Source organism: Athene cunicularia (assembly GCF_003259725.1).
Source record: "Athene cunicularia isolate RWA chromosome 20 unlocalized genomic scaffold, athCun1 chr20_part1, whole genome shotgun sequence".
NCBI lineage: Eukaryota > Metazoa > Chordata > Aves > Strigiformes > Strigidae > Athene > Athene cunicularia.
Window position 1 is genome coordinate 7755451 of NW_020799125.1, and position 11759 is coordinate 7767209.

General features: G+C 38.9%; 1 protein-coding gene across 1 annotated transcript in view; it reads right to left on the reverse strand.

Annotated features, from left to right (window-relative positions):
- Window positions 1–1418: 1418 nt before the first annotated feature.
- Window positions 1419–11759, reverse strand: part of SLC9A8 (solute carrier family 9 member A8) — a 30639-nt gene continuing 20298 nt past the window's right edge. Inside the window, exons 10-15 of the mRNA XM_026861964.1 lie at window positions 9584–9700; window positions 7977–8059; window positions 6119–6230; window positions 5477–5697; window positions 4219–4365; window positions 1419–2976 (exon numbers count right to left, since the gene is read on the reverse strand). Of these exons, the coding sequence (XP_026717765.1) occupies window positions 2869–2976; window positions 4219–4365; window positions 5477–5697; window positions 6119–6230; window positions 7977–8059; window positions 9584–9700 (788 nt within the window). The 3' untranslated portion in view covers window positions 1419–2868. The remainder of the gene's footprint in view (window positions 2977–4218; window positions 4366–5476; window positions 5698–6118; window positions 6231–7976; window positions 8060–9583; window positions 9701–11759) is intronic.

The window sequence follows — 11759 nt, forward strand, 5'->3', positions numbered from 1 at the left end:
TTTGGCTGGTGAGTCATGAGCAAGCTGGGGCTGGGGTCCGGCTCTTGGGCACCCAGGGCAGACGTAGGGCTCAAAGATGGTGCAGGTTGGATGTAAACCAGACCCTGTGGTAATAATCATCTCATCTGTGACTGTCATACTGCCGTCTCAGGACGCAGGGTGCCCCCAGACATGTCCCTGTGGGGGACAGGAGTGGTGATGGAGTGGTGGTGTGTCTGCAGGAAGGACATGCTGGAGCCCCATCGCGTGCTCCGTCATGTCTCAGGGGTGAGACCTGGGAGTTCTCCTCGGCTGAGCAGGGCTGGGCGCCACCTGGCACAGGGCTGCTGTCAAGATGGCCAGTCTGAGTGTAGTTTTAGCAGCCCCAAAAACCAAGCAGCTCAGAGGTGGCTTTGCAAGGGAGTTTTTGGCTAGTGGGGAAACTGAGGCACGGAGCAGGCACATGAGCTGGCAGCAGTGCAAAGCAAGTCAACAGACAGGTAATTTTTCTTTTCTAAGCTTATTAAGTGAAGAAATCCAAACTGTGAAATGACTGTCACAGAAAAGTCATTGTATTGATAAATTAATATGAAAATTGGTTACTGAAGTAGTGGTAAAAACTTTTCTATTGGTTCCAAAATAAGGAAGTTAATGCATATTTTGAGGGAGAACAAAGCTGTTTTAATTTCAAGTTTTGACAAATGTAATATTTTCTTAAGCTTTAGAATGGTTGTTTTTAAATTAAACCATCCAAATTTTTTTCAATTTAATTGCTTCGAAGTGATTTCATTAGTTCTAGCTATATCAGTTAATTGCTTCGATTTCATGTGTAAAATTATTCCCAGCAAATGGCTCATTAGCTTTCAGAGCGCTATCACTAATTGCCAGCAGAGGGCAGGAAACGATCAATTTACCTTGATGAAGTTACCAAAGAGCTGATCTAGTGGTACAGACCTCTGTATTCCGCAGGTGACATATTCCACTGGAATTAACAATAGAAATAAGAGGCTATTTTGTATTTCAGCACGACTGTCGCATAATACTAAGCCAGGTGTAATAGCATCTGGATCAATGTACACCTTCCAGTAACAAGAGAAGCATCCAGAAACCTTCCAGCCAGCTTAAAATGTTCAAGTTAAGAAACCCAGTAAAATGGATGGGCAACTAAAATGTAATTAAGTCTATCATTGTCTATAATGGTGAAGAAAAGAGTCTCATTTTTACACAAGTCCTCTCCTAAGGATAAAGCAAGCACCGATTGCTTTCTGGTCAGCACCAGAAGCTGAGTTCATGCCTCATTCAGGATCCCTCCTGGGTGCATTTCAGCTCTGGGAGTAGCAGAGAGAAGCTCTATGAACTAACAGGGAGGGGGAAAAAGAGGAGAAGGGAATCCTGCAGCAAGCTGCGTTATTTTGGAGAAACTGCTCAGACAACACAGGTTCACGATTCTAAACACATTCTTAAACTTTATTCCTCCCAGCAGGTAAGCAGATTAAAAACCTTAGTAGCAAAACCAGACCAAAAATATGTCTCACACTTTCAGAAACAAGCATGTGCACTTGCATGTCTGATTTACGTGCAGAACTACAATCCACATTTCAAGTGAATATGCAAATGATTAATGAGGAATTAGGGTTGGCAGCAAGAGCAAACTGCTGCATGTGTAACCATGGCAAAAATGTAACAAACACCGCATGTTTGTTTAGTTTAGGTGTATGCAGTTTTGAGCAAACTGACTAGGCCATGTAGATAATGAAGTGAAATGATAATGCTGATTTTGAAACAGTGTAAGGAGAAGAGAAAAATCCTATTAATAAACAGGACAGCTTAATGAAAGCTGTTTGGCACTTTCCATCTGAGGCTGCTTCAGCAATGTGCAATATTAACCCTTCTGTAACCAGATTAGATTTTGTAGACTCTTCTTCCTGATGTACACACTGCTTTTGCTTCTACTAGAACTTAAAAATTCCACTAGTGAATTCTGGAGTGTTAGGGACACTTCATGAATTAGGCAAAACAAAAGCTGCTGTTTTCTAAGATTTGAAGCCAAAGCGCCAGCAAAGAGCAATTGCCAATTACAGAAACCCAACTGCAACTGGCTTTAGCCAAAGAAAAAACATTAAAACTAGAATTTCAAATGCAGTTCTGTACTGTGTCACACAATCCCCCACTCGACCAAACCATGCTATAAGTACTGTGGATTAGATACCTCAGTATAAAAAAAAAAATCCCATAAAATAGAAATCAAGAATTTCTTAAAAAGACAAACCCACCAGTTTTCAGGAGTGCTTCCTTGGATGTGCAACATCTGCTTTTTGTCAAGGTATGCATCTTTTCTGGATTCATAATGTGCAAATCCCATAAATTATACATTTATTCCAGTCAGATTCCCTTACTAGTGCTGAAACAAGTTCACAGTATAAACTGTCAAGCCTTCCCATGCTGTGAATGAATACATATATATATATATTTAAAAAAAAAAAAAAGTAAAGTGCAATTCATTCTGTTTTGCAGAGTCACACAATGGCTCTGTACTTCAGCATGTTTACAGCAGATTTGAAAATAGAAAGAAGAACCCCCATTAAACAATGTCATAATTTCGTGGCAGGTGTTTTTGCTCTTCAATATGAAAACCTGCTATGCTGTAAAGCCTGAACAAAATGTTCTTCATTCAGTCCAGTGTCTGACACTTAGGGGCTTCCATTGCTGACTCGTAACTATCAAGCACAGCAGATCTGTGGTTTTATACCTAAACATGTAGCACAAGACGTGTCTGAAATCAGAAAAGTCATTCTTAGCTTTCCAGGTTTTGTGCAGTCAGACTCCTGATACTTAAATCCCCTTTCTAATGTTCCAATGATAAATTCACTGCGCTCCTGCCCAGGTCTGCTATAGCAGCTCTTGCTCATCATCTTCAGATCCTGAGGGTCCTTGTCGTACCTCTTCATACCATTTGTTTGTGAGGGTTTTCATCTGTATGCGCCCATTATGCAAGTCCTAAGGCAAGAGCAAACCAGAACAGTTTGTTACTTAGCTACACCACCACTTGCATTACAGGAAAAGAGAAATACTAGTTTAACATATTCCCTAGGAAATAATCCTCTCCTCGTCTCTAAGCACACAAAGCAATTCTGTTTCCTACCAGAAAGTATTTATAAAGTGTTCAGTCAGTAATTATTTCCATGGATGGCATTTTCAATGACAGGTATTTTCTAGACAGTCCTGCTCTCCGGGTTTCAGTAATCCTAATGCTGTCTGGCTTTGAATCCTCTCTATGCCTTCCCAGGGACAGTGGGAAGCTTGTGGCCTGCTTTGGTGAATCGCATAATACTTCTTCTAGTCTTTGGTTGCAGTCTGGATGGCAGTCGATGCTTCTGGCTACCAACTACGAATCAGATGCTTACTCTGGTTTCTTGATTTCTGTCTGGTTTTGGAAAAAAGGCCTTTAGCTTTTGTTGGAAAGTGCTGAAAGCATTCTTTTGAAAAAAAAGCACAAAAGAAGAGAAACAGTACATTTGTGCAGGCTAGGAAGATGGAATGTGCACAATTTACACAAAACTATCAACCCCACAGCAAAAATGCTTAATTCTATGGCAAACTGGTAAAACAGTGAATTATGAGGTTAAGGAGTCTCAGGTTTCTGAGGCATGGGAGTGAAAATGGCATAGTATTTTCACCTCTTGGAGCCACTCAGTGTAAAGTCACATGTTCAGTCAGGTGTCATTTTGCATTTACAGCTTCAAAGTCTTGGTCCCCCAGTGAAGAAGTCTTGAAAGTGAAAGTTACAGTGCTGGTGCATATTTCCAAGATAAAAACTGCACTCTGCAGAAAAATGGCAGGTCCAGAATTCACAGGACCATGTACTTAAAAGGCAGGAACTTTGTGTGATAGCACTGTAAAAACTCTGCATGAGGGGTGGCAGCTTTTTCTAGCAACAGTAGTAATTCCTGATACTCTTCATGGTACTCTGCAAGATTAAAGGCAAGTTCAATAAATCCATACACCTTTTAAAGTTTAATTGTGGTAGCCCTGAGAGATGCTCATTTAATTCAACCTGCAATTTTGCAGTGCAGCTTTTCATTACAGCTGCTCTACATATGCACAAGTATTATATGAGATGGCTCACTCTTCCTAATGTAGCAGTTCCATGGCTACACTCTGAGCCTTGAATGGTACAGCGTGAAATAACAATCACCTCTACCATGGTTTCTTTTCCTCAAGAAAATAAGAAAGACTTACTTCTTGTGTGAGTCTTCTGGTGAAGAAGGGATTCAAATACTTGGCATCAAACCACATAAACCCTTTGAGGTCCTGGCGTTTTATGTATTGGGCTTCATATTCCTCCTCTGTGAGCTCTGATAAATGTTCAGATTCTATGGTATTTCCCTAGAGAGATCACAAATATTAGAATAACCTGAGAAATGTGGCAGGCATCTCTGCAGCTTGCTTCAGCCCCCTGCTCTCTGCAGTCCCTTCTAACAGACAATTCCCATACTGCAACAATATAGAAACTACCACTCCAGCCTGCCAGGGCTTGCAGCTGTATGAATCTGTCCAGGTGTTGATTCCCAGAGCCAAGTAGCTTCCATTTTTATGCTGAAAGGTAAAAGACCTCAAATGTTCCATATTTTGTAGTGTTACTATCGCTGAGAATGGTTCTAGTGTGCAGTTTTTCTCTTGTGAGCTGGACAATGATTTTATCCAGCAAGTAACACTAATGTCATCATCTCACTGAAAACAAGCCCTGTATTGCAACACACCCTGTCCTTGTGCTCTTCCTATACACACCTCCCTGCGTGGACAGAGTAGGATAATTCTGAAGACTGCAAGTTTTTTCACCTCACTCCATGAGGAGCTGTTTTTCAGATCCTACAGAACAGTACTCCACATGTATTGCTCAATGGTTTAGGGAAAAACAGGCAAATACTGGGATACTTTATGTACTCCAGCCTCTTGCACATGAGATTTCAGCCTGGCTGTTAGTTTTCTTCAGTGTTCTTACTTAGCCAGAAATTGCTTTAAAATAAAACCCAGTCAGAGGGGTGCTGTTGTTACCACCTTCTCATGGCCTTTGCTTTGACTTTTTCAAAATAATTCTCATCCATCTGCCTTTTATGATTAATTCATGACTCACACCGTACTAGCTACTTTCCCTCTCTATATGACTCAATCCTGTATCATCTGCTTTATGCTTTTGCAGGGTTTACTTTAATTTGTATGGATCAATTTATAATTAGATTAAGTTAAGAGACTATTTCTCCTCCCTTTGTCCAGTTATTCTGTGTGAACACTAACCAAGTTCTGTCTTTGGGATATTTTAAAATTATATTGCTTGGCTTTTTCCTACCACTTTGGATTTTTTCATTGATTTCATTTCACTTTTTAGTAAAAATAACTTTTTAGTAAAAAATAACATACTAGTCTTGGAAAATGTAAAAATTACTCCCCCTGCCCCAAACAAAACCGTGATCCTCTGAATAAAAAAATCTAAACAAACCATCTTCTCTGTCTTGCTAAGATTAATGTCCTTCTTGTTCCTCTTGCGTGCTTTGGAGTCTTCAATGTCAATCAGTCTGATGAGAGGCATGGTTCCTCCTCCCAGCAGCAAAATTGTGAAGAGTACTATGATGATTGTTGTTGTCCCAATGAGCTGTCGCTTCTCTATTGGTTCCAAGCCCAAGTGGAGGCTGAGGGCATAAGGAATTGCACCACGTAAACCTTATCAGAGAGAACAGTAAATTAATGAAGAGAATCAACAGCTACATTGGTCTTCAGCACCCTGATGACTCAACAGGAATTTCTCCATCTTTAAAAGATTTTTACAATCCTATACCATGTCCATTTATCTCTCATTTGGTTACCACCTAAAATGAATCTGAGCTCTTCAGATACTGTTGTTCAACTTGTGAAGTTGCTAGACCTAGAAAGAAAAGTAGACTCTTTGCAGAAAAGCTTTAGTGGGCATTACCACTGCAAAGTTCTCAAGGGAAAGAGAACATATCTATTGCACTTGGGTTTGTGCAAATGTTCAGTTGAGTTTTGCTCCACAGATGGAAAACCAGTTCTTCCAAGAGTAGACCACACAATGAAAAAACTAAAACACTTTTTCCAGTTCTCCATACTTTGAGCTTTAACTTACCACTAAACCACATGATAAACATCATTTTGGGGGTGATTTTATGATCACGGAAAAAGTTGAGTAGGTAAGAAAGTGGGAAAATATTCACTGCTCTACCAAACAGAACAAGCACCTGAAAAACAGAAATAAAAGCAAAAGATCATTTGATGTGTTATGCTCATGCAGGCTGCAGTTGCATCTGGTTTGTACAGGGTAAGATGAACACACTCTTCTCACTCACAAGTCCTACAAGTAGGTGTGCTGCTAAACTAACACAAAGAAATCTCTCAGCATAGGTCAGTGTGGAATTTAACTTTTTGAAACATTTTGTCTGATTAACTGAAACTAAACCAGACTTGTCACTGACAGAGACCAGACACTACTTAAAATATATAAATGAAACCCAAGAGGCACTCCAGGGAGACCAAGAATTACTTTGGGTAAAAGCTCTCCTCAGTTCAGTCAGTTCAGCTCCTTTAATCATTCCCTTGGCGCAGCAGCTAAGAGGCAATAAGATATTTCTGTGGTCTCCCCATGGACCAGTTCCTCAGAGAAAAAGGCCAGAAGCCAAACAAATAGCATGTAAATTGGTTCCTCAACACTTCCCTCTGTATGGTTATAAAATATACCATACACTGAAGCAACATTCTGGGGGGGAGCAAAACCAGTACTATTGATTTAATGGCACACATTAACGAATACAGTGAAAACTTTTAACTCAGAAAAACAAAAGTTTTCACAATGGCATTGCTTTTAAGCTCCACCACAAACAGACCTTGATAAGGTAAATATCCTAGAATTAGTCAGCAGGATCCTTGAAGGGCTGTGCTGTTTTCCTTTATGAATCACCCCAAAATTACACAATTTGCATTAGACCTGTGAGGGCAATGCTACATAGAAGGAAGTGTCACACCTTAGATATGTATTAGATAAGGAAGTTGGGTGTAAAGCAGTGAGAGCAGTTCCCCATGCTGATAGCACTATCTGTACACTGTAGATAATTCTTCCCTTGAACCACGGACTAAAATGTATTAGTATACATTGCTGTACACAACTGGAAATGGATTACATTTCCCTCTTTTGACTCATACTTTGAGCATACTTTTTATGTCTATATTAAACAATTATAGGGTAACCCCATGTGAAATGTAATTCAAAGTGCCATTACATAAAGCTACAGTGAAATACAGAATGAAAGAAAAAAGAATTAAGAATGGAGGCAAAGAGTGAATACACATTGGAGAAGGTTTGAGTAAGGACTTCCTCTGAAGAAGGTGAGCTCAGAGCGAAAAAGTGATGTATGGGCTAAATTGCTTTGTGTAAACAAACTGCAATGATATAGGAGAGAGAGACTCAAAAGCTTTAGTCCTGGGGAGATGAAACAGAGCAGAGTTTGATACGAGTTTGCACTGTAGCTTCTATGAACTGCTCATTCATATAAATTGTTTATATGAAGCTAAAGATACATGAAAACTCAGCATTGTTTTCTAGCAAAGTAACTTCTAGAATAATGTGGCGTGTATAATTATCTCAACATGTTTCGAGATTTCTTTTATTTTAATAAATCTAATAGGGTCAAAACAAGCAAGGCTCTTTTCCTTGTTTTTAATAATGTTACACAGAAGGGCTTCAAAATAACAGCAAACTGGAATTCCTTAAAGAACACTGATGTATTTGTACACCAAAGTGCTGGGAACAAGAATAAAAATTTCATGCTATTGGTGAGAGTTAACTTTGTCCAATATATAAAAATATAAAAGTATTTTCATAAAAACCTATAAAACATAACCGTTCTAAAATATTTTAACTGAAAGGTGTTTCCCTCCTTCCCAATACCAAAACCGCACCTAAACAAGTATGTAAGAAAGTAAATACCTACTATGCACCAGATGACAAAGGACATTTCAAACTTGTGAGGAAAACTAAAAATTGACAGGCCAAGAAATGCAAAAACACATGTTTCTGAAAAAGAGAAATCACATTTTAAATAAACAGTTCTATAAAACCTTTTCTTCTCCTATTATAACTTATTACATGCAGTACATAATATTTCCTGACTTTTGAATGCACAAAATAGGCACAAAGCTATTATGCAAAAGGCCAGATTCTTCCACTCTCGCTATCAGTGGACAGCACCTTATTCTGAATGCCTAGGCTGTAAATTACTCATGAGTATGAACAAAGCTAGCAAAACTTTGTCCCGACTGAGGAATATTTAATGTATAATGTAGTATAGGACAAACTACAGGAGCAACTAACCACTTCCATAGCTTTGAATCAGATTCTATATGAAACTGATATGTCAGGCATAATCTCATATACTGCAAGTTGAGCACTATTACAAAGTATTCAATTCATTAAATTCTTATAAAGAGCAGCAGTTCATAGCTTGCTTTGTAATAAAATACTAAACTGGATGATCTAACTACCCTTGTATGTTCTAATGACCTCTAGAAGTGATGCTGGCAAATCTGAAATAGTACCACCAATCCCCAATGACTACAGCAATCCAAACGTTTTATTTCCACAGCACCAGCCCATCACCATCAGAGAACTGAAGAGTCAAAATGTTTCACCAGTTCACTGCTGTCCTAGCAAGGTACATTCCTTACCATAAAGGCAGTTAAAAACAGGATGGTTTTGGACCCAGTAGCAATACCTGAGTTACTGCAGCACTGGACATTGTTTGGTCAGGCTTTGGGTACTGGATACTTATATCTGCATGTTGAAAACCTGCTGCAAACGTGTACAAAATTGCACCAGTATCTTAAATAACTCCTTTACAGTTACCTGAATGAAGATGTGCTTTTTTGGCATTTATCATAGATGAAGACCAAATCCTGACGAGCTACTGGTGCTCAGGTAATGATCATGGTTAAGTTTAGTTTGCAGCAAGGCCACTCCCTGACCATGTTCCAAATGTATCTTCCTGCAAACAATACCCAACACTTTCATGTCATCCCCAAAAAATCAGGGATATATTTGTAATACAGAAGTATGTAATTTCTTCAAAAGTTTGGCTTGTAAAAGGAAATGGAAAGACTATGGGACTCTGAGCTCCTTGTATCACTACTTCCAAAAACTTCTCAATTTGTGAAGCTATTGTTTTTGCAAATAGCTTTTTATATCCAAAACCATTTAAAAAAATACCACTAAAAATCCATCTCCTAAAACTAAAAATAGACCAGAGTCTAATAGGAGTCAGAGATCTCTACTCGGTTATCAATCTTGTGGAACATCTTAGCAGGAGCCTACAGGATGGGAGAGAGATTTACTGTATGTTTTATCCAGTATGGCAGGAAAGGTGACTTTTGACTGCATTCCAGCCTCCAATATGAGGAATTCTTCTCTTAAAGGTATATATTACTGACAATACAAATGGCTCGAAGAAAATTCACACCTCTGCTGCTCCCACCAGAATCACCATTTCAGGCAAATAACATTTTAAACTATTAATATTATATATTAATACTAGGTAGCACCTACCACACATGAAAGCAACAGTTCTCAGTGTCTGCTGCATTAAAATCTGTGTAACTGGGGACAAGTTATGGTGTGTATAGTGAGACATCACGATGCCAGAGAAGAGGATTGCCATGATACCTGCAGATAAAAACGTAGCAGTCAACAGAAGAATAGCTTGTACTCTGCAAATATTTGTATTTATAGCCCTTACTAATGCAAAAACTTCTGAAGCAGTAAGAGGGGTTTCTATTACCATTCTTGTTCATACTGGTCTCACTCCACCGGTCTTATTAAATACTAGGAGGTCTAGTATAGGTCACTTGCAAGCTAGAATAAATCCCTGTTACATCATGTTTTCCCGTTGCAGTGAGGGAAATAAAAAGGCCCAATCACACTACCAGAAGTAGAATGAGACCAACAGGGCATGAGTGTGAATCCACTCCAGTATGGTGCACCACCTCTAATACCATAGAAAATTACAAACAAATAGCACACACTGGTGTATCCCCAATTTTCTATCAATCTGAGAATCAGGAAAGCTATTAAGACTTGAGAATTCAGGGAAAAAATACCTTTGTAAGAATCACAGAATCACTTAGGTTGGAAAAGATCTTCAGGATCATCGAGTCCAACCATAAGGAAGGTACAGCCTGATATGTTGGGCCTTCAAGGAATGCTACTGTGCAGACTGTCCCCTGCCTCCAGCAGAAAGGGTCACTACACCATCTGCTCTAAGTTACTACAGAGGTTAATCTCAGCTATCATCTATGGAAAAGCCACCATTTCCATTATAGTGTTCAGTTGCTCTAATGACATGCACAGCTTGGACAGTACAGCAACTGATATCACAGGCCAGAACAGCTACCTCAGATTTCATTATATTTCACAATTATTTGATTTGTGTTTAGGGATTTTTTCCATCTTCCCAGCTCTTCATTATTTACGGGAAGAATTTGAATTTTAACCTACTTCACTAACTGCTTAAGATGTTATCACAGACACTGTCACTTGTTCGTAGGGAGCTGGGTATCTTAAAGGAAGTCAAGCATTTCCACAGTTGCTGCACAGACTTACACCTGCAAAGGATGACACCTAAAATGATGGTTAGGATTGTGAAAAAATTTAGTAGTCCACTTGAACAACTACGGTACTCCTTTTGAGAAAATAACTGACCAAAATTGACAATATAACCGAAAAGAAATCAATTGCAATGCAGATCTTGAGAGGACAGGATGACATGTGGGAGTGTGCCTGCTTTGCCCAGAACAAGGGAAGTTTAAAAGATTACAAATATTTGGCTGGAGCTACATGCCCAGGAGTGGCCCAGATGAATACAACTAAAAGGATTAGAACAGTGGAGGTACGGTCAAAGAATCCTTTGTCTGAAACACAGAGGTGACCTGATTAAGGTCATTCAAAGTTTATGTTTCTTGAGAAGTCACTTTTGAAAGCACTTGAGCAAATTAGAGAGGTTGTTACAAATAAAATGACAAAGAACCTCTATCATCCTGAGAGTAACTAACACGGAATCTTATGCAAATTATTTTTCATTGTATACCAACGTACAAATGCATTGGTTATATAATGCAATGACACTAATTCTGCAATATATTATAATTTTATATTAATAAGCAATATAAATTAGAAATACAAAAGGCCAAGCGCTGAGACCCTCCAGAATAATCTTCTCACAAGGCAAAACTTGTTTTTACAGCAATACAAATATTTTAACGTAACAGACTGTGTGCTCAGGTTTTATACAATTTCATTCCCCTACATATGTGTTGGCCTGTACACACATACAGAGCAGTTCTGGATGTGAGTGGGCAGAATGGAATGCTTGCATTAGGATTATACATCTTGATTGTGTAACTACCATGATTATAGGCCACTTTACATACATATAAAAAATACAACTCCACTGACATCAGTGGAGGTATGCTGATATACACTGCTACAGATCCATTCCCAAATATTCACTTTAGCTCACATGTACATTTCTAGGAAGTCTGATTTCATACCTGCAGCTCATCTACAAGAAATCTAGTCCTGCTACTACTCCTCACAAACTTGTAACATTCTTATACAGTCCAAATTGTAGAGCAAATATATCATTTAATGCAGGTAAAAAAAAACCCAACCAACAAACTCCCTACCCCGCCAGAGAGAATCTGTTAGTAACAAGAATAACGTCCTT